Source organism: Panthera uncia (assembly GCF_023721935.1).
Source record: "Panthera uncia isolate 11264 chromosome D3 unlocalized genomic scaffold, Puncia_PCG_1.0 HiC_scaffold_8, whole genome shotgun sequence".
In the NCBI taxonomy this organism is placed as follows: Eukaryota; Metazoa; Chordata; class Mammalia; order Carnivora; family Felidae; genus Panthera; species Panthera uncia.
In genome coordinates, this window is record NW_026057586.1 from 83,423,617 (window position 1) to 83,444,594 (window position 20,978).

The 20,978-nt window shown below is 43.1% G+C and overlaps 2 protein-coding genes across 7 annotated transcripts in view; one reads left to right on the forward strand and one right to left on the reverse strand.

The window, feature by feature from the left end:
* IFT81 (intraflagellar transport 81) overlaps nucleotides 1–20,978 on the reverse strand; it is a 193,417-nt gene that overhangs the window by 137,958 nt on the left and 34,481 nt on the right. For 5 of the 6 annotated variants that reach the window (XM_049619368.1, XM_049619365.1, XM_049619370.1 and 2 more), the window contains exon 3: nucleotides 14,160–14,264. The exons of the other annotated variant lie outside the window; for it this stretch is intronic. The gene's annotated coding sequence lies outside the window, so the exon portion shown is untranslated. The remainder of the gene's footprint in view (nucleotides 1–14,159; nucleotides 14,265–20,978) is intronic. 6 annotated transcript variants of the gene reach the window in all.
* P2RX7 (purinergic receptor P2X 7) overlaps nucleotides 1–20,978 on the forward strand; it is a 47,754-nt gene that overhangs the window by 16,833 nt on the left and 9,943 nt on the right. The window contains exons 2-8 of the mRNA XM_049619372.1: nucleotides 790–958; nucleotides 2,121–2,189; nucleotides 3,186–3,258; nucleotides 4,315–4,411; nucleotides 7,426–7,506; nucleotides 8,145–8,274; nucleotides 12,432–12,568. Coding sequence (XP_049475329.1) covers nucleotides 790–958; nucleotides 2,121–2,189; nucleotides 3,186–3,258; nucleotides 4,315–4,411; nucleotides 7,426–7,506; nucleotides 8,145–8,274; nucleotides 12,432–12,568 — 756 coding nt within the window. The remainder of the gene's footprint in view (nucleotides 1–789; nucleotides 959–2,120; nucleotides 2,190–3,185; nucleotides 3,259–4,314; nucleotides 4,412–7,425; nucleotides 7,507–8,144; nucleotides 8,275–12,431; nucleotides 12,569–20,978) is intronic.

Genomic DNA, 20,978 nt, shown 5'->3' on the forward strand with positions numbered 1-20,978 from the left:
TTAACAGGTAATGAACTGACCAAAGGCAGGAAACCAGAGTCAGAGCCACATCATGCATGAACACGTGTAGCACAGGGTTAAGAGGTCTGGCTCTGGGCTAGAAGGTAGACCAGTTGAGGACCTCAGTATTGCCACTGACGATCTGTGTTATCTTGGGCGCATTCCTTTACCTCTCTGAGCCCATTCTCTCATCTACAAAAGGGATGATTATAGTAACTATCTCCTATCACTGTGAAGATTAAACAGATGATGCATGTGGAGCACTCGGCATGTACTAATTGCTCAATAAAGGGCGGTTAGTATTATCAATATTATTTATAAACCAGGTGGGTGTTTCTGGAAAACAGGTGGCTGACCTGCTGGGTACTTCCTTAGGTGTTGATGTGTTGCTTCGCCCCAGGACAAAGCAAGTGGACCAATCTGGAGCTGGACTTTGTTATTTAAGAAGCTGTCCTATAAATTAGAGTCTGTATTAGGCAGTATTGGAGGTTGACATCAGGGGCAGTAGTTTCCAGATAGTGAGTGCTCAGTGTGCACTCAGCATATGATGCCGAGGAGTTTGCACACGTATCTCATTTCATCCTCACAACAACCCCTAAAGTAGGTATGACTATTCTTCCCACTTTACAGATAAGGAAAATGAGTCACAGAGAAGTCAAGCAGCTTGACCAAAGTCACCGAGCAAAGCTAGGATTTGAATGGAGGCAGCCTTCAGAACCTGCCCCCCAAGTCCCCGCACTGTGCCTCCCTTGAGAAAACCACTGATGCTTTTCTGTGTCTGCCACTTAGCTTTGCTTTGGTGAGTGACAAGCTGTACCAGCGGAAAGAGCCTCTTATCAGTTCTGTGCACACCAAGGTAAAAGGGATAGCAGAGGTGAAAGAGGAGATTTTGGAGAACGGGATGAAGAAGGTGGTGTCCAGTGTCTTTGACACGGCGGATTACACCTTCCCTTTGCAGGTGAGCACGTGCCAGCCACCCCCTCCCAGGACTCCTCCCTGGGCACTGTCCCCAGGGCCTTGCCTCCCTCCCTTGGGACCCAGAGCCTCACTGCAGAAAAATGCTGGCCCTATTTTAAAAAGCTCTGTGAAAATCCCAACTGAGAAAACCTAAAAATTGCAAAATTGGGTCAGATCCAGCAGCTCAAAGACGATTCTTTGCTTTATCAAGTCCTACAGGGTTTCTCAGAATAGCAGCGTGTCCTGGTGGTGCATTTAAAGCACGATTTGATTCACTCACACTTGATTTATGCACAGCTTTTTGGAAGCAGGGCCATCAAGTCAGCAAGGTCTGTCTAGATTCAGAAGGACAAAGAACTTCCTGCCTGGACAGGACTAGCCCTTTTATGTGGTTTGTGTGGCGTTTTATCAACAAAAATGTCTCCAGGAAAACATTTTCTCAAATACATTTTTGCACAAAGGAAGGATATAGATGACAAAGAAAGGAAGGGTGTGCATCACAGAGAAAGACTATGTGACTGTCTATATTTGCAAGAAGATAAATAAAAGCAGAACAGTCAAAAAGGAGAAATCAAAGTAGGAATGAGAAAACCAAAGAACAGATGGGGGGGGGTGCTTGAGGGACAAAAGGGCACTTTTGCAGCCTCTGGGAGCTGGGGTGCTCAGCAGAACCATGAAACCCAAGTCACTGTCTGTCGGTTTCTAACAGTGGGTCAGTAAGATCTCCGGCTATTACCCGGGTTGCGGGATGCCGTATGCCCTTTAATTAAAATCCTGGATAATCTGAACAGCATTCTGATGAAGCCAACACTGCACCCCTCTCACCCCGCCCCGGGTTCTCTTAAGTTTCGATTTAATGGGATTTTACTGCGTCCAAAAAATGACAAGGCTGCTTTTGAGGCTGGAACGGAAAATGAATAGTCAGTTAGAATGTCCCTTTGCTCTCCCTCAGCTCAGTGGGGTGGCTCATCAGCTTTGATATTAAGCCCTCGAGCGCAGTCCACGTTGCTCCCAGACCTGATTTGCTCCCAGACCTGATTTCCAGAGTGTGGTTTAGAAAGGTGGAAGGTTCGCCCCCAGGCACTAGGCAGGCTAGATTATTCTGATTAAGTAGTTCTGCCCTCCAACGTCTGGCATTTGCCTACTCTCTCCTTTCTCTACAGGGAAACTCCTTCTTCGTGATGACAAACTTCCTCAAGACAGAAGGCCAACAGCAGGGGTTATGTCCTGAGGTAAGGAGGGGACCAGAGTGGTTGGCAGGTAATAAGAGTCGCTGGAGGGGGCACAGGTCAGAGGAAGATAATGAACTGCTGATGCTATCCTCCACCCCCCACCCTAAGGTCAGGCTCTGGTTCCCCTAAGAGTGGCCGTTAAACCTCCTCCCCAGAAAAGCGGAAGTCAATTGTGCATAAACCAGTCATCTCATTTCTTTTTCTTCTTCTGTCCTCAGGCCTAAGACGGGGCTGACCTCATTTTCTGAGGCCAGGGGAAAGTGCTGGCTGGCACCCCTTACTTCCCATTTCCTGCTGAGCCTTTGAGCTTGTCTCTTGGCCCAGTTCTGCAGCCACAGAGGTGCTTGGACCAGGCCCCCTCCCCCCTACCCCAAGGGCCTTCCCTGAAAGTGGTACCTGGTTACATCTACCTTTTGGATCTTTATTTATTTTTATGTTTTGTTGACATATAACTCATATACCATAAAGTCCACCATTTTAAAGTGTAGAAAGGAGTGGTTTTTAGTATTTTCACAATGTTGTACAACCATAACACTACCTAATTCTGGAACATTTTCCAAATGTTCCCCAAAATAAGTCCTGTACCCATCAGCTGTCATGCCCCACTCCCCACTTCCCTCAGCCTTTGGCAACCACTGATCCACTTTCTGTCTCTGTGGATTTGTCTGTTCTGGGTATTTCATATCATTGAGATCGTACAGTATGTGGCCTTTTGGGTCTGGTTTCGTTCACTGAGCATCATGTTTTTGAGGTTCATCCATATTGTAGCAGTTGTAAGTGTTTCCTTCCTTTTTATGACTGAGTCCTAGTCCATTGTATGAATACACTACACTGTATTTGTCCACGTATCAGCTCATGAATACTTGGGTTGTTTCTACTTTTTGGCTGCTGTGAACATTTGTGTATAAGTTTTTGGTTCAGGCACAGGCACCTGCTTTTCTGTATCTTAGAGACCCGGGTTGCTTACTCCCCACTATCCCATCCTTCTCCCTGCAGTTTCCCACCCGCAGGACACTCTGTTCCTCTGACTTGGGCTGTAAAAAGGGACGGGTGGACCCGCAGAGCAAAGGTATGTTATGTTTCTTCTCTGGGATCCTGGGGGTTGGGGGTGGTCTGGTATCTTGGTGACGTTCACAAATGCCCTCAAGTTCAAATCTTTAGACTCTGGTTCTCAGATGCCTTCTTCCACCCTCACCAGGCTCTGGGGGAGCCTGTGTCTGCCCCCATGCCTCTGCTCTGTCCCCAGAGGACTAGGAATGTGATCTAATTCCCCAGGGAGGGCAGCTCCTGAAAACCTCCAGAATTAGCATCTTCAGGGTTCTCACTGACAGGAAAACTGAATGGCCCATAGTACCTTCCGTGTATGCTGAACTTTCCCCTTTGAATTTCCCTGGAGGTTGAGGAATATGAACTGTACCCTCAGGGCACCTGGGGACCGGTACCACCATTAACCGTCAGAATTTCTCTATCTCTTACTTGAACTTAAAGAGGCACATAACAATTAAAAAATGACCACAAAAAAGAACATATCTTTATATGTTATAACATATACACATACACAAAAAAAGGTCTATGGATGTCACACTCTGTTCCTTTAGATGTATGTGTCTGTCTGAGTTGGTATAGAGATCATTCAGACATTACTTACTATTTAACTTTCCCCCTCGGAATCTGCGAGTGGCTCTGATGCTCCAGAAAGATGTGCCGTGCTCATTCTGTGGCTTATGCACATCCCTGGTCCGGGCTGTACACCCCTAAGTGGCTCAGATGCCCACTTAAAAGCCAGGTTCTAGTCCATTCATGCCAGGCAAGAGAACATGCCCTGTTCGGCTCCTTTCTCAGCATCTTTTCTGGCAAAGAAACCAAAAGAGCCAACAGCTATCCATGGTCTCTCTGTGTTCTCTCCAAATCTTTTTTAAAAAAAGCTTACCGTCCAATGTGTTCTCTGCTTAGGTTTCCTTATGTAAGTTTGTGGTTCAAATGAGGTTTTGTGGAAGTTAAAACTGCTTCGGCTGAAAAGCATAAATAAATAGTCTCTTGCTTGGGTTGAGTTCAAGATGCGCCTACAGTTTTCACACTTGTGCTTTTTTGGCCCCTTGGCCCCACCCCACCCCACCCCACCCAGGGATCCAGACCGGAAGGTGTGTAGAGTATAAAGGGAAGCTGAAGACCTGTGAGGTCTCCGCCTGGTGTCCCATCGAGGCAGCGAAAGAGCCCCCCCGGTGAGCTGCAAGGTTGGGAGAGATGTGGTGGCCCTGACCAGTGATCAGATGAAAAGTCTTGAAAAGTCCTGGGTCCTACTGACTTGGTGACCCTCTGTCCCAGGCACACCAGTGGTCTCTGTGGGGCCCATGCTAATTGTTAAAATACTGCAATAATTCTGTACTGGCTGGTAAACAACTACTACCCTGAGCACCCTTGGGTGCCCCTGGACCCCTGGCTGAGGACCTCTGGAGCCCTCCTCCAGCACTACCGCAGACCTCATTCTGATTGGTCAGTGTCCATACTGAGTGACTAAGTACGGCAAGGTGGTAAGAAGGGGGGGAAGAAAGGAAAAGGGAAGAAAGGGGAAGGGTAGGGGAGGGTAAAGAGGGCAAAAGAGGGAGGGAGGGAAGAGAAGTTTTCTTAAATTAAGTGGTCACAGTGGCACACAGATTTGTTGATCCCCTGAATTGATTCTTCTCTTTAACACACAACGTCAGACCCAGAAGGCAGAACTTGATGTTAAATCTCAGAAACCACAGGGATTGGTGCATTTCAGCAGAAGAATAGAGAGACCTGGATTCAAATTTGACTCTAACATTTCCTTGCTGTGTGACCTTGAGCAAATGGCTTGACCTCTCTGAGCTTCAGTTTCCTTATTTGTAAAATGAGGCTAATAGTTGCCCCTACCTCACGGGACTGTTATGAGAATTAAATGAGATGATACTTGTACAGCAATTGCAAAGTGAGCCCCATGCCTGGCTTATAGTAGTCAATAATGTGTGCGTAGACACACATACTATTTATTTTACATGTAACTATGCACAAGAGACTGTGCTAAAAAAATACAAGCAGACCCAGATATGGAGCAGGTCCCAAGCCTCTTGTAATCTAATCAAAGAAATAAGACATGTGCATAGAGAGATATAATTCAAGATAGAAAGTTAAGAGTGTCATAAGAGAGAAATAAAGGACTTTGAACCTTAAAGTTTCAAAATCATGTAGTCCTCTTATTCTTAGAATGTTGCCCAGAAAGCATGGGATTTAGGATGTTCTAAAAGTAAATGGTCTAGCAGATAGTAGGCATTTGTTGTAAATAAGATTTTTTTTAATGCAAATGCCAGAAATACAACTTAAACTGGCTTCAGGAAAAAAGAAAATGTTATTTTCTTATTCCTGTAAATGAAGAGTCCAAAAGTACTAGCTTCAGGAAAGACTTGATCCAGGCTTCAAATTAAAATGATGTCATTAAGATTCTCTCTCTTTCATTCTGTCTCTTCCCACCTCCATCGCACACCCACCCTCCAGTTATTCTTTCCTCCCTTTTGGCTTTCCTCACACTGTGGCCCAGGGAACTCCAGGTTTACACTGTGTTTACTACTAGTAATCCTAAAGAAAGTGAGTTTTTCTTTTCCCAGTATTTCCTACAAAAGCCCTAGAATGTTTTCATTGGCCTAAGTCATGTGACAATCTCTGAACCAATCACTGTGGCCAAGAGGATTTTTTTTTAATTTATTTTTTTAATATATGAAATTTACTGTCAAATTGGTTTCCATACAACACCCAGTGCTCATCCCAAAAGGTGCCCTCCTCAATACCCATCACCCACCCTGCCCTCCCTCCCACCCTGCCCTCCCTCCCACCCCCCATCAACCCTCAATTTGTTCTCAGTTTTTAACAGTCTCTTATGCTTTGGCTCTCTCCCACTCTAACCTCTTTTTTTTTTTTTTTTTTCCTTCCCCCCCCCCATGGGTTCCTGTTATGTTTCTCAGGATCCACATAAGAGTGAAACCATATGGTATCTGTCTTTCTCTGTATGGCTTATTTCACTTAGCATCACACTCTCCAGTTCCATCCATGTTGCTACAAAAGGTGTGGCCAAGAGGATTGAGTTATCTGTCGAGCAAGCTCTGGGTCACTTGCCTACCCTGGGAGCTATAAGGATGGGTAGGAGATAGATTCATCTTCACCTAACCTTCTGGGCTGAGAGTGGGAGAGACATGGCTTTCCCACCGGGAGAAAACTGAAGTGCTTCTAACAGAGGGGGAATGGATGTTGGAAAGGCAAAAACTGGTGTTCTCTATAGTTACATCCTTTTTATTCTGGAATAGAAAGTAGATCATTCTTGGTGCCCCCTTCCAAATATGTCTGTCCTTTCCCGGTGCTACTCCCATTATATATACCTGCCACCCACTCAGGCATGCCAAGCAATAAAGTACCAGTTGTATCTCTTTATTCATAGCCAGTTCTCTCCATCTTTAGCCGACTGTCAACTGCATGAGGACAAAAACCTTGACTGTTTTGTTTAGCACTACATTCCCAATGCCCAACCCTGTGCCCAGCAAAGTAAATATTTGCCAAATGAATGGATGGATGGGTTGTGGGGGGCACCTTGCTACAGTCTAGGATTTGGTCTCCTCTAACTCATGGAGAATTTATGCTACTCAGAGCCTCTAGAGAATGAGTGATGAAGTCAACTCTATGTGTGTGGCCCTGTGCTAAAGCCTGGGGATGCCAGTACAAAAAAAAAAAAAAAAATCATTATCCTAGCCCTGCAAGAACTCCAAGCCTATTGGGAAAGATACAAACAAGGGTGTGCTGGAGCTGGCCTATACTAGCTCTGAGCCCTTTATGCTCATCCCTTCCCAACTCCAAGTTCAGTGATACCTGCTAGTAGCTTGAGATCGGCCATGGTGGGAGGGGTTATACTACAGTCATCAGTAATTGCTACAGATCAGAGCTCCACCACCTCACCCCCCCCCCCCCACCCCGCCCGGAGACCTGGTTGCTAAATATTTACCAGCACACCACTGCACGTACCTAAACACAGAATCACATCAGAGTGTGAGAAGAGTTATAGTAAATGCCATGGGGTCTCAAGAAAAGAGAGCTTCTTCCTCTTTTTTAGATTTTTAGGAAGGTTTTGCCCACTAGACTACATTTCTCTTCACTCACTGCAATGACCCGAACCAGAAACCAGAAGCCTGTGGTCCCATTGGCCCACTGACCCCCACCCGACATCTCTCTCTCTCAGGCCTGCGCTCTTGAACGTTGCCGAAAACTTCACAGTGCTCATCAAAAATAACATCGACTTCCCTGGCCACAACTACACCACGTAAGTGTCCAGAATGTCCGACTGTGTTAGCTATCTACTGCCATATAACGAATTATGCCAAAACTTAGAAGCTTAACAACCAACATTTATTATCTCACACTTTTTCTGTGGGTAAGGAATGCGGGAATTACTTCGCTGGGTGTTTCTGACTCAGGGTCTCTCAGGTGGCAGTCAAGCTATCTGTCAGTGGGGACTGCAGTCACCTCTGGGCTTGACCGGGGCTGAGAATCCTCCTCCAAGCGCACTCACCTCGATGTCAGCAGGGAGTTCAGTTCCCCACCATATGGACCTCTCCCTAGGACTGCCTGAGTATCCTTAGGAATGGTGTCTGGCTTCCCCCACAGCGGGTGATCCAAGAGGTACAGAGAGCAAGCCAGCCAGACAGTAAACAAGACGGGAGCCTTTTATGACTTCATCTTGGAAGTGACACAGCATCGCTTCTGCCATGTGCTTTTGGTCACATAGACTAACCCTGCACAGTGTAGGAGGGGACTACACAAGGGTGTGAACTCCAGGGACTGAGGACCCCTGGGGCCCCTCATGGAAACCAGCTAACAATTGGCTCACTCCTATGAAAGAGATGGGTCTCAGTTTCCAATAGACATTTTTGTTGGTTTGTTGCTTCTCTTTGTGTGCAGGAGAAACATCTTGCCGGGTGTAAACATCACTTGTACCTTTCACAAGACTCAGGATCCACAGTGTCCCATCTTCCGACTAGGAGATATCTTCCGAGAAGTAGGAGATAATTTTTCAGATGCTGCAATTCAGGTTGGTGGCTTCTTTGTACAGTGAGTCAGGGGATCTCAAACGGCCAAGAGGCCGGGCCTCCGGGTCTTAATTATAAGGCTTCCTTCACTGAGCATTTAGTAAATCTCACACTCTGCATTACCTCATCTAATCAGGCAACAAAGCTGTGGGGGAGATCCCTGGTTTCCCGTGGCTGCTATAACAAACTACCACAGTCTTGGTGGCTTACAACAACACACTTTTTTTTTTTCACACTTCTGGCAGTTGGAAGTCTAAAGTCAGTTTCACTGGACCAAAACCAAGGTATCAGCAGGGCCATGCTCCCTCCAGAGGCTCTACAGGAGAATCCGTTTCCTTGCCTTTTCCACCTTCTAGAGCTACGGTCCTTGCATTTCTTGGCTCGTGGTCCCTTCCCCCAGTTCTGAAGCCAGCTGCATGGCGTCTTGCTTCAGTGGTCCCACTGACTTCTTGTTCTGTGTCAAGTCTCCCTCAACCTCCCTCTTATAAAGATACTGATCTTTTTGAGAACATTTATAAAAGGAAACATGTAGGGCCCATCTGGATAATCCAAGATAATCTCCCCATCTCAAGATCCTTAATTTAATTGCAGTCTCTTTTGCCCTATAAGATAATATATCCAAAGAGTCCAAGGATTAGGACCTGGGATTGGAATACCTTTGGCAGTGATTCAGACTACCATACTTGAATTAATCAGAATTCTTCCAGTTGTACGTTATAGACATCCAAACCAAATGATGTGAGCAAAGAATAAATTAAAAAGCATCTGGGGGGCAAAAAGAAACCAAACAATTGGCTTAAGCCAAAAAAAAAAAAAAAAAGAGAGAGAGAGAGAGAGAGAGAGCCATATTAACTCATATAAAGACACCAGGGGAAATGGACCTTCTAGTACAGCTAAGGCATTTTCCTACCTCGGAAATTTTCTTCCTTTCTGGAAAAGTCTTGCCCCAGATATACCATTAGCTGTCTCCCTCACCTGCTTCCAGTCTGTGCTCAAATATAAGTTCAGTGAAGCTTTCCCTTACCACTTCATTTAAAATGACAATTTCTAGGGGTGCCTGGGTGGCTCAGTTGGTTAAGTGTCCAATTTCAGCTCTGGTCATGGTCTCACAGTTCATGAGTTTGAGCCCCATGTCAGGCTCTGTGCTGGCAGCTCAGAGCCTGGAGCCTGCCTGGGATTCTGTGTCTCCTTCTCTCTCTGCCCCTCCCCCACTCATGCTCTGCCTCTCAAAAATAAATAAACATTAAAAAAAATTTTTAATTTTTTTTGTGTTTATTTTTGAGAGAGAGAGAGAGAGAGCACGAATGGGAAAGGGGCAGAGAGAGAGGGGCAACAAATTAGAGGTGGGCTCCATGCTGTCAGCGCAAAGCCCGATGTGGGGCTTAAACCCACAAACTGCAAGATCATGACCTGACCTGAAGTCAGATGCTCAACCGACTGAGCCACCCAGGTGTCCCCCCCAAAATTTTTAAGTGACAATTTCTAACCCTATCCAGCACTAGCTGACATACTATATAATTTACATATCCATTTGTCTGTTGACTGTTTTCCCTGACTAGAATGTAAGTTCCATGAGGGCAGGGATCTTTGGCTTCTTTTGTTAGTTTTTGTATAAGCTCAACATAAAGGACACTCAATAAGTATTTGTCGACTGAATGAAGTGTATGATAGCAGCAGGCATGGCTGCATCCAGGAACTCAGATGAGGTCTTTAGGAATCTGGCTCCCCATCTCTTTGCTTTTTCTTTAATGACAAGGTCACTCTCAGGCAGATCGTCCTCATGTCAAGACAAAGGCACCAGAGCCTTTAGAACTGCACTGTCTGATATGGTAGCCACTAGTCACATGAAGCTATTTAAATTTAAATTAATTGAGATGAACTATTTATTTCCTTTGTCATGCTAGCCACATGTCAAGCACTCAGTAGCCACATGCAGCTAGTAGAGACTTTATTGCACAGCATGAATATAGAATATTTTCATCACTACAGAATATTCTGTTGGACAATGTTGCTCTGAACTCTCACACTCTCTAGCTGGTGGTCCCAACCAATAGAGGACCTCTTTTTTTTATGGTTGTGGCAAAATGTCTCAGAGAGGGCTCTGATTGGTCAATCTTGGGCCACATACCTATTCCTGAACCAGTCACCAGGTCCAGAGGGATGCCTAGTCCTGACTGGCCAGGCCTAGATCATGTTCCCACTCCTGGAGCTGGGAGAGGCGACAGTCCCATCCAAACCGCTCAGTTGGGAGAAACGTTTCCCAAAGAAATTTCCAGGGACTTTTACCAGGAGAACTGGATGCTGAGTGACAGAAACATCAGATATTCACAATAATATGTACAGTGCTTGGCTTAGTGCCAATAAATGATAATTGTGATTATTCTGTATTATTTCCCCTTTCTCCAAGTCAGAGTCTGCTTGTTTTTCATCTTTCTATCCCTAGCATCTAGATACTGTCTTGAAATACCATATTATATCAATTCAAAGACATACTTTTTTCTGAAATATTTAATATTTATATTTCTGAATCAGGAAATACTTTAGATTCATGGAATTTCACAGTTTAATTGACAACATTTGTTATGTTCCTTCTCAGAGGAACATAAAAAGAAAATTATGTATCTGATAAGCAATGGTGTCTAAGATTCAGTGAAATAGGACAGTCAGTGTTCAAAACATGTTTGTAGAAAGAAAGAAGTACCAAGTAGAGGTAAAAGATTAAGAGAGTCCTTAGAAGTTCAGAGAAGAAAAAGGTGACCCTGAACTGAGGAGAATGGGGTGACTGAATTGACAAGGAAGGATGTACATTAGGTCTTGGAGGCGGATGAGGACTTAGCTAGAGAGATGGGTGGGAGAAATATTTCAATGGGAGAAAAGGACAAGGGCCAAGACTTAAAAGTTCAAAGTGTACCCAGAAATTCCACTCATCATAAGTAGACACAGAAGAGAAAGGACATCCTATGTCCACACAAAATCTCGTACTAAGTGTTTGTACATAAGCTCGTACATCAGCAGCATTATTCATAATAGCTAAAAGGTGGAAACAATCCAAATGTCTATCAGAGGATAAATGGATAAATCAAATGTAGTCTTTACATACAAAGAAGTATTCTTCCACCACAAAAAAGGAATGAAGGATTGACACAGGCTACAAAATGGATGAACTTTAAAAATATTACGACAAGTGAAAGAAGCCACACACAAAAGCCACACACATAATCACCTATTATGTGATTTCATTCATATGAAAGTTCAGAAGAAGGAAGTCTATAGAGACAGAAAGTAAATTAGTGGTTGCTTAGGACTGAGGGAGGGGAGAAAGGGGTGTTGAGTAAAAGTTCAGGGGTTTCTTTTGGAGGCAATGAAACTTGTAAAATTTATTATGGTGATGGTCACACATATATGTGAACGTACCAAAAAATATTGAATTAAACACTTTAAGTGCCTAAACTGTATCTCAATAAATCTGTTAAAAAAAAAAAAAGAAATGAAGATTTCAAGTGCTTTAACGGAAAAGTATACACAGTTTGGAATAAGAGCTTTCTCCAGGGGGTTGTTGGGAGGTAAAGCAGAAAAGATATGTGATGGGGCACCCTGAATTCCAGTGTAATAAACTTCAACTTCATCTTTAATGGGAGGCGGGCAGTCAAGGTGTTGTTATGGGAGAGATTTATTGAAAGTTGTATTTTAGGAAAAGAAATCTAACACTGTGTCCCAAATGGGAAGAAGAGCAGGGAGACGTGTTTGCAGCTACTTGTGTGTGTTAGATGGGCTCATGTACTCATGGCTCTGAAATTTAATCCGTGTTTTCCTCTAAAAACAAAACCTTTGGGGTGCCTGGGTGGCTCAGTCAGTTAAGCGTCCGACTTCAGCTCAGGTCATGATCTCATGGTTCGTGGGTTGCAGCCCCACATCAGCCTCTGTGCTGACAGCTCAGAACCTGGAGCCTGCTTTAGATTCTGTATCTCTCTCTCTCTCTGCTCCTTCCCCACTCATGCTCTCTCTCGCTCTCACTCTCAAAAATAAACATAAAAAATTTTTTAAAAAGAAAAGAAAAGAAAACCTTTGCCTTAATGATCATCCCTATGCAGGGAGAGGTCTGGTAGCTGTGTCCCACATGCAGCAGGACTTGCAAACTGTGTCTCCTTGTCTTCCCCAGGGAGGAATCATGGGCATTGAGATCTACTGGGACTGCAACTTGGACAGCTGGTTCCATCGCTGCCATCCAAAATACAGTTTCCGTCGCCTTGACGACAAGACCACCAATGAGTCCTTGTATCCTGGCTACAACTTCAGGTAACAGCGCTCCAGGTCAGACCGGCCACCACTGGCTCTGCACAAACCTCCAAGGCCAGGCTGAATTGCATAACCAGCAGCCAGCAAGAATTAATTTTGGTTCCCAAGGCAACAAGATGAATGCAAAAATCCTCTACGAGCTAGGGAATGGCTGGATTTTTGTATGAATTTTCTTTCTTTTGAAAAAAAAAAAAAAAAACAGAAACAAAAGTGGGCAAACAGGGAAGAACATAGAGAAGAGTATAAAAATCACCCGTAAGTCCTCAACCCTGAGATAATGAAAGATAGCCCTCTGGTGAGTGTTCCTTCCTCTAACTGACTCTTTTATGTGGCTGCTAGGAGATCGTATCATGCTTATAACCTGCTATTCTGTGTTTGTGCGTTTGTTTTGCCATATCCTGGGTCACTCAGAATTCGTTGTGACCATCACATTAATGATGCCAATGGTGGGAGCGTAATGATATCAACAGCCACAACTTAGGGAGGGTCTTCTATATACCAGGCCTTGGACGTCATCACCCTCTACCTCACGTCAACCCTGAAAAGGGGATATTAGTGTTCCCAGGTAGAGCTGAGAAAGGTGAAATGATTTTCCCAGGACCCACAGCTAACAGTAGCTCCATAATACTAACTAACCTAGGTCACTCTGACTCCCAAACCCATGCGCTTTCCCTTCCATCTCATGCTTTTCTCACCCGTGCCTCCATTACTGGACATTTGAGGCACTTCCAGTTTTTCTATGACAAATAATTCTATGCTGCAAATTTGTGTACATAAATCTTTGAATTCCAGAGTGTTTCCTTAGGATAAATTTCTAGAAGTAGAGGTATTGGATCAAAGGTTATTAACATTTTACCATACGTTGTAAAAACTTTTTTCTAGGACTCTTTTTCATTTCTCGGTTTTATATTTGGTTCCTTCTCAAAGCCATCTATTATTGTTTCGGTGAGGTCCATTCTTACCTTATGGATCCTCTTCTCTGTCTGTTCTACTGTATAACCTCTTTCAAGTTGACCCTTATCTGTAGTAACTAGAGTGGGATTTCTTCTTCCGAAGTGTTGGAGTATTTGTTGGTGGGTTTCAGCAGGAAAGACCTTGTGCAAAGTTCTGTGTGTACTGTGGGATGTGAATATTCCTCAGTGGGGATTATGTAATTTTGTAATCTGCCAGGACTGTGTGACATCTATCTGTTAACCAGTTTGGGGGTTAATTTCTGGGCATTGGACGTCTTCACTCCGCCAAAAGTATCCCATCCCTGCTCCCTTGCTATGTAGGGCTTCTGCAGCTTCGGCTCCCTTCCCCATAAGTGTAAGACTCTAGCTCCTAGATACAGATCTGGCTGGGGTACCCCTAGGGCACAGACACATGGCCCCAGTTCCCCCCATCACTCATCTCTAGCACCTAAAAAATATCTGTTCTTGTTTTGAGCTCAGTAATATATTGATATGACTTTAATAGGTATATTAAATATATATATATATAATCTTATATTTCTTATATAATCTTATATTATATATATATTAATAAATAATATTATATTATATAATATATAATCTTATATTTCTTTCTGTATGGGAGGTGGTAGGCTTACTGTACTAGAACATCTTAAAGACTCCTGAGGCCACAATGCATCCACACCGGCAGTCTTGTCTGACTTTTAAGGTTCTTTGATGCTTCTTGCTTCTGGACTTCAACCCTGTAAGAATTGAATAGAATCCTGGTTCCTCTTCACCATTTAAACAGGCTGGTGCTGGTTTGGTGCTGACTTACTCTTGTTTTGACCCTCTGCACAGTTCATTCCTCTGCCCCTGACTTTTCCCCAGTGGTGATCCTGTGCCATCCTAACCTAAGTTTCCATGTTACCTCCTATGTCTGGATTATTTTTTCAGCCTGTTCCTACAATTCTGTCTCAGCACTAACTTGGCCTTTAAGTTTGAGGCTCCATGACCTCTCACTGCTTCTGGGTGCCAGACAGGTTTTGGCAACTATAATTATAGTTGATCATTTTGGGCCCTGGTTCCAGACACAAAGTAGGCTTATGCTGTTCCCTTTTCAAAAAGAGTTGCCAATTACATCCCTAGAATGGGGGCTAGCCATCATTTTGCTTATGGAGCCCGTAGGAAATTGATATTGGCATTCCTCATTTATTTACTCATCAAATATATATTGAAGAAAACATATTGTTGTGACAGTGGGTTTATATTGGTAAACAAAACAGACAAAGTTACTACTTAGCCTATATCCTAGTAGGGGATGAATATAAGTATATTATAATACATAAGACAAAAATATAAGTAAGAAAATCCAACAAGGCAACATCATTCGTCATCAGAAAAACAAATTTAAGCCACAATGAGATACACATACACACACCCCAGAATAGGTAAAAAAATTTTAAAAGCCTGGCAATTCCAAATGTTGGCAAGGAGAAGCAGCAACTGGGACTCTCCTATTTCCCTGGTAGGAGTATAAGATGGTACAACCACATTACAGAACTATTGGGAAAGTTCTTAGAAAGTTAAACACACATCTATCCTATAATCCAGAAATCCCACCCTCAGGTAAAGAAACAAAACCTAGGTACACACAAAGATCTGTACATGAATGTTCACAACAGCCTTAGTTGTAAGGACCAAAACCCAGAAACAACCCAAATGTCCAGCAACAGGTGCCTGGAGAAATAGTGATATATTTATACAATAAAGTACTAGCTAGTATAAATAAAGAAGGAACACACTGCTCGTACATGCAATGGCATAGAGGAGTCCCACCAACATTACATTGAGGGAAAGGAGTCAGATAGAACCAAGTCATACTACATGATGCCATTTATATGAAGTACAAGAATAGGCAAAAGTTTTCCGTGATGATAAAAGACAATGGTGGGTGCTGGGCTGGGGATTGGGGGATGGGAAAAGGCAAAATAGGAACTGATTGGAAAGGAGCACAAGAGAGTTTTCTGGAGTAGTGGAATGTTCTAGATCTTGATAGGGGTATAGGCTATACAGTGTATTCATTTGTCAAAACTCATCGAACTCAACTCTTAGGACTTGTGTACTTTATTATACATAAATTATACCTCAATAGAGCAAAAAAACAACTCCAACAAGACCATTTCAGATGATGATAAATGCTCTGAAGAAAATCAAACAAGATACTGTGATGTAGGGTTGGGGCAGAGAGGGGTGGGGAGTGACCAGAGAAAGCCTCTCCAAGTTCAGGGTGGGACCCCTACAGATACCATGAGTTTTCCTAAGGACTGTGCTTTCCTAGTTAAGAAGAGCAACTGCACAGACAGGAGCCCATGTTAGTGGAATCATCTTGCAAAAATGTGTAGCCTCTCTGAATACCTTTGGTATTAATGGTCCAGACCAGCTGTTCTCACAGTGTGATTCCCAGCATCAGCATCACTTGGAACTTGTCAGATGCAAATTATCAGGCCCGGCCCTGTACCTACTAAATCAGACACCCTGGGGATTGTCTTCACAAGCCCTCTAGGTAAGAGCCTCTCAAGTGTGAGAACCACTGATCTAGAACCTTGGTACTCAAAGTGTGGTCCTGGGACCAGCAGCAGCACGGGCCTCATCTGGGAGCCCAATGTAATGCAGAATCTCAGGCCCTATGTTTGATTTACTGGATTAAAATCTGCAATTATTTTGTTTTGTTTTGTTTTGTTTTGTTTTAATGTTTATTTATTTCTTTTTTTTTTCTTTTTTAAAATAATTTTTGTTTAGTTTATTTTTTTAATTTATATACAAGCTAGTTAGCATATGGTGCAACAATGATTTCAGTAGATTTCTTAATGCCCCTTACCCATTTAGCCAATTGCCCCTCCCACAACCCTCCAGCAACCCTCTGTTTGTTCTCCATATTTAAGAGTCTCTTATGTTTTGTCCCCCTCCCTGTTTTTATATTATTATGTTTGCTTCCCTTCCCTTATATTCATCTGTTTTGTATCTTAAAGTCCTCATATGAGTGAAGTCATATGATACTTGTCTTTCTCTGACCGACTAATTTCGCTTAGCATAATACCCTCTAGTTTCATCCATGTAGTTGCAAATGGCAAGGTTTCATTCTTTTTGATTGCTGAGTAATACTCCATTGTATGTATATACCACATCTTCTTTATCCATTCATCCATTGATGGATATTTGGGCTCTTTCCATACTTTGGCTATTGTTGATAGTGCTGCTATAAACATGGGGGTGCATGTGCCTCTTCAAAACAGCACACCTGTATCCCTTGGATAAATACCTAGTAGTGCAATTGCTGGGTCCTAGGGTAGTCCTATTTTTAATTTTTTTGAAACCTCCATACTGTTTTCCAGAGTGGCTGCACCAGTTTGCATTCCTACCCACAGTGCAAAAGAGATCCTCTTTCTCCACATCCACACCAAGTTGTTAATGTTAGCCATTCTGACAGCTGTGAGGTGGTATCTCATTGTGGTTTTGATCTGTATTTCCCTGATGATGAGTGATGTTGAGCATTTTTTCATGTGTCAGTTGGCCATCTGGATGTCTTCTTTGGAGAAGTGTCTATCCATGTCTTTTGCCCATTTCTTCACTGGATTTGTTTTTTGGGTGAGTTTGATAAGTTCTTTATAGATTTGGATACTAACCCTTTATCTGATATGTCATTTTCAAATATCTTCTCCCCTTCCATTGGTTGCCTTTTAGTTTTGCTGATTGTTTCCTTCGCTGTGCAGAAGCTTTTTATTTTGATGAGGTCCCAATAGTTCATTTTTGCTTTTGTTTCCCTTGCCTCCGGAGATGTGTTGAGTAAGAAGTTGCTGCAGCCAAGGTCAAAAAGGTTTTTCCTTCTTTCTCCTTGAGGATTTTGATGGCTTCCTGTCTTACATTTAGGTCTTTCATCCATTTTGAGTTTATTTTTGTGTAGGTGTAAGAAAGTGGTCCAGGTACTTTTTTCTGCATGTTGCTGTCCAGTTTTCCCAGCACCACTTGCTGAAGAGACTGTCTTTATTCCACTGAATATTCTTTCCTGCTTTGTCAAAGATTAGTTGGTCATATGTTTGTGGGTCCATTTCTGGGTTCTCTATTCTGAGTGTCTGTGTTTGTGCCAGTACCATACTGTCTTGATGATTACAGTTTTGTAATACAGCTTGAAGTCCAGGATTGTGATGCCTCCTGCTTTGGTTTTCTTTTTCAAGATTTCTTTGGCTATTCAGGGTCTTTTCTGGTTCCATACCAATTTTAGGATTGTTTGTTCTAGCTCTGTGAAGAATGCTGGTGTTATTTTGATACGGATTGCATTGAATATGTAGATTGCTTTGGGTAGTATTGACATTTTAACAATATTTGTTCTTATTATCTAAGAGCAAGGAATATTTTTTCCATTTTTTTGTGTGCCTTCTTCAATTTCTTTCATAAGCTTTCTTTAGCTTTCAGTGTATAGATTTTTCACCTCTTTTGTTAGATTTATTCCTAGGTATTTTATGGGTTTTGGTGCTATTGTAAATGGGATCCATTCCTTGATTTCCCTTTCTGTTGCTTCATTGTTGGTGTATAGGAACTGCATTTTATTTTTTTTAGTTTGTCTATTTATTTTGAGTCAGAGAGAGAGATAGAATAAGCAGGGAAGGGGTGGGGGTGGGAGATACAGTGGATCTTAGAGAGCCTGATATGGGGCTCAAACTCACAAACTGTGAGATCATGACCTTAACTGAAGTTGGATGCTTATTAGATTGAGCCACCAGGTGCCCCTCAAAATCTGCATTTTAACAAGATTCCCAGAAGATTCATGTGCACATTGAAGTTTGAGTTCATTTTTGTTTACTTGGTTTTTTTGCCTACACGATGTTTTGAAAGTTGAGGCATTCTACATAAAATTCTGGACTCCCTACTTTTCTTGACAAATTTAACTATTTAGGGGTGAAAAAAAAAACTGAACCATTTGACAACTGTGGGTTCATATCCCACACAGCAGGACTCAGCTGGAGGTATCTGTGGTTCCCTTTGGAAAGGGCATATTTTTTTTGGTTTGCCATTGTCCCCACCACTCCTTATTCCCTTTTACCTGGCCTGCATCACTCACTTCTGTCATCTGCCTGGCCCCTGTAGGCATATGAGTTTGAGACCCTTGACTAAAGGCCATCTGAGATCAAGACACAGGATGCTTTTTGCCTCCTCTGGGTCAGTGGAGTTTCATCCAGGGCCCTGAAAGCAGCTCCTAGTTCAGATAATGTTTTGATATCCCCTGCTGCTCTCCTGAACAGACTTAAGGCCATTAGCAGAAGAGACAATTGGATCAGTGGTCCCTTGATTGTCTTTGCAGGGTCTCAGGCTGTTTTTTGTTTTTTGGGTTTTTTTTGTTTGTTTGTTTGTTTTTTGTTTTTGTTTTTTTTAGCAGTCTGCAGAAGCATGTAGGGCAAAGTCCCAAACAGATGTTGGCAAATGCCCTTTGAATTGCTAAGCTAAGCCTGAGAACATCAGCTCCTGGAGAGATCTGAGCTTTCTGAAGAACTGAGGTGGTTATGAAGTTAATATTCTTTTAGAACAAAATGATGGACATGTTGTCTGGAATGAGCACCAAAAGAAATCTTTGGCTAAGAATAGTCGAGTCCTGATGGAAAACTGGACAGGCTACTTTCAAATAGCCACACAAAAGAGAAGGGAATTACAGGTTAAGTGAGGTATATGAAAAAATATATATAACTTCCAAAAACATAGAAGTTGAAGAAGTTGATCATATTACAGAATTTTGTCCTTTATCAAAAGATCCATGGCAAATGGTCCTTATTCAGTGAACATGTGATTCAGTTTATTTACAGCAAGTATAAAGTAGGGCAGACCCACACCATATGCCCAATGCTCCTTTCTGGTTCAGAATGGGTACATCCATGTGTTAGTTTCCTGTGCCTGCTGTGACAAATGACCACAAACTTGGTGGCTCAAAACAACAGGAGGGTATTCTCTCAGCTCTGGAGGCCAGAAATCTAAAATCAAGGAGTCAGCAGGGACACACTCTCTGAAGTCTCTAGGGAAGGATCCTTCCTTGCCTCTTCCAGCTCCCGGTGACTCTGGGTGTTCCTTGATTTAAGGCCACATCATTCCAGTGATGATCCTCCTTCTTTACATAGGCTTCTCCTCTGTGTTTCTGTTTCAACTCTCCTCTCCTTTCTCTTATAAAAGACACCGGTCATTGGACCCACCCTAAATCCAGGATGATCTCATCTTGAGATCCTTAATCACATCTGCAAAGGCCTTATTTCCAAATAAGGTCACATTCACAGGTACAGGGATTAGGCACTTGGACCTACCTTTTTGGGAGGCCATTATTCAAACCATTACAGTGTGCAAAAAACATCCCACTCAGAGCATGGACCACTGACCACACGTACCAGACCCACCTGGTACCTTTCTAAGAACATCTCAGACCTTCTAAAACCATCCCCTGGAGGGTGAGGCCCAGGAATCTACCTTTGAACACACTTCCCATGTGATTCTTATCCTGAGTTCAAGAACCACTGTACCAAGACCCTTTTGCTTTGTGTATTAAAAAAATAAATCACTCAGTAGAGCAGCAAAAGAAACAACAGTCATGGAATGAGAACAATAAGAAGCAAAGAAATCAAAACCCCTCTGCCCAAAAATAGGTGCTGAAGCACCTGGGAATACCTACCCGATCTCAACATCACATTTTGAGAGTTAAAAGAAATTCGAGTTTCAAATGCTCCATAGTATATTCTGGCAGAGCATCTGTATTCTGGGTGTATTCTCTCTGCACCTGTAAATAGATGGTCAACTAATAACTCAGAAAGAAAATACCTTACCTAAAAACCACCACCAAAAGGTGGTAAGAGGGAGGGACAGATTTAAAAAGTTTTGTGAGGCATGTGGTTTAAGCCTTCCTAATTATCCATGAAAACAAAACATTCCACTTTTCCTGACTGCAACACTGGGGAGAGCTGTGTATTTGGGCCGACTGTGATTTGTGCCCAGGTCTTAATTCATAAAGGTGGCTGAGTAATGACATGGAGAGGTCACTGTCACTGGAAGAACTTTATTACTTACATTTCCCATGAGGAGGGGCACAACAGGCCACACAAGCCCACAGGGGAAGGACCGGATTTGTTGGGAGGTGGCCCAGAACCTTTCCTGTGTTTTCCATGGGACAGGCAAGACAGGGCAGCGGAAACAGCTTAGGATTTGGCTGGCCTGAGTAATGTGGGCAGGCTCTGGGCTACAGGTGCAGTCTCCAACTGTCTGGTACCTGGCCCTGGGTGACCTGGCACCGGGGAAATATTGGCCGGGGCTTGAGGGGGTGGTTGGGGATATGGATTCAGGATTGGTCAGAGGGCTCCTAACATGGTTTTCACTCACTCCACAAAAGCTGAATCACAGGGAAGATATAAACAATTTGGGCTGTTAGTTTGGCCCTGTGATAACAGATG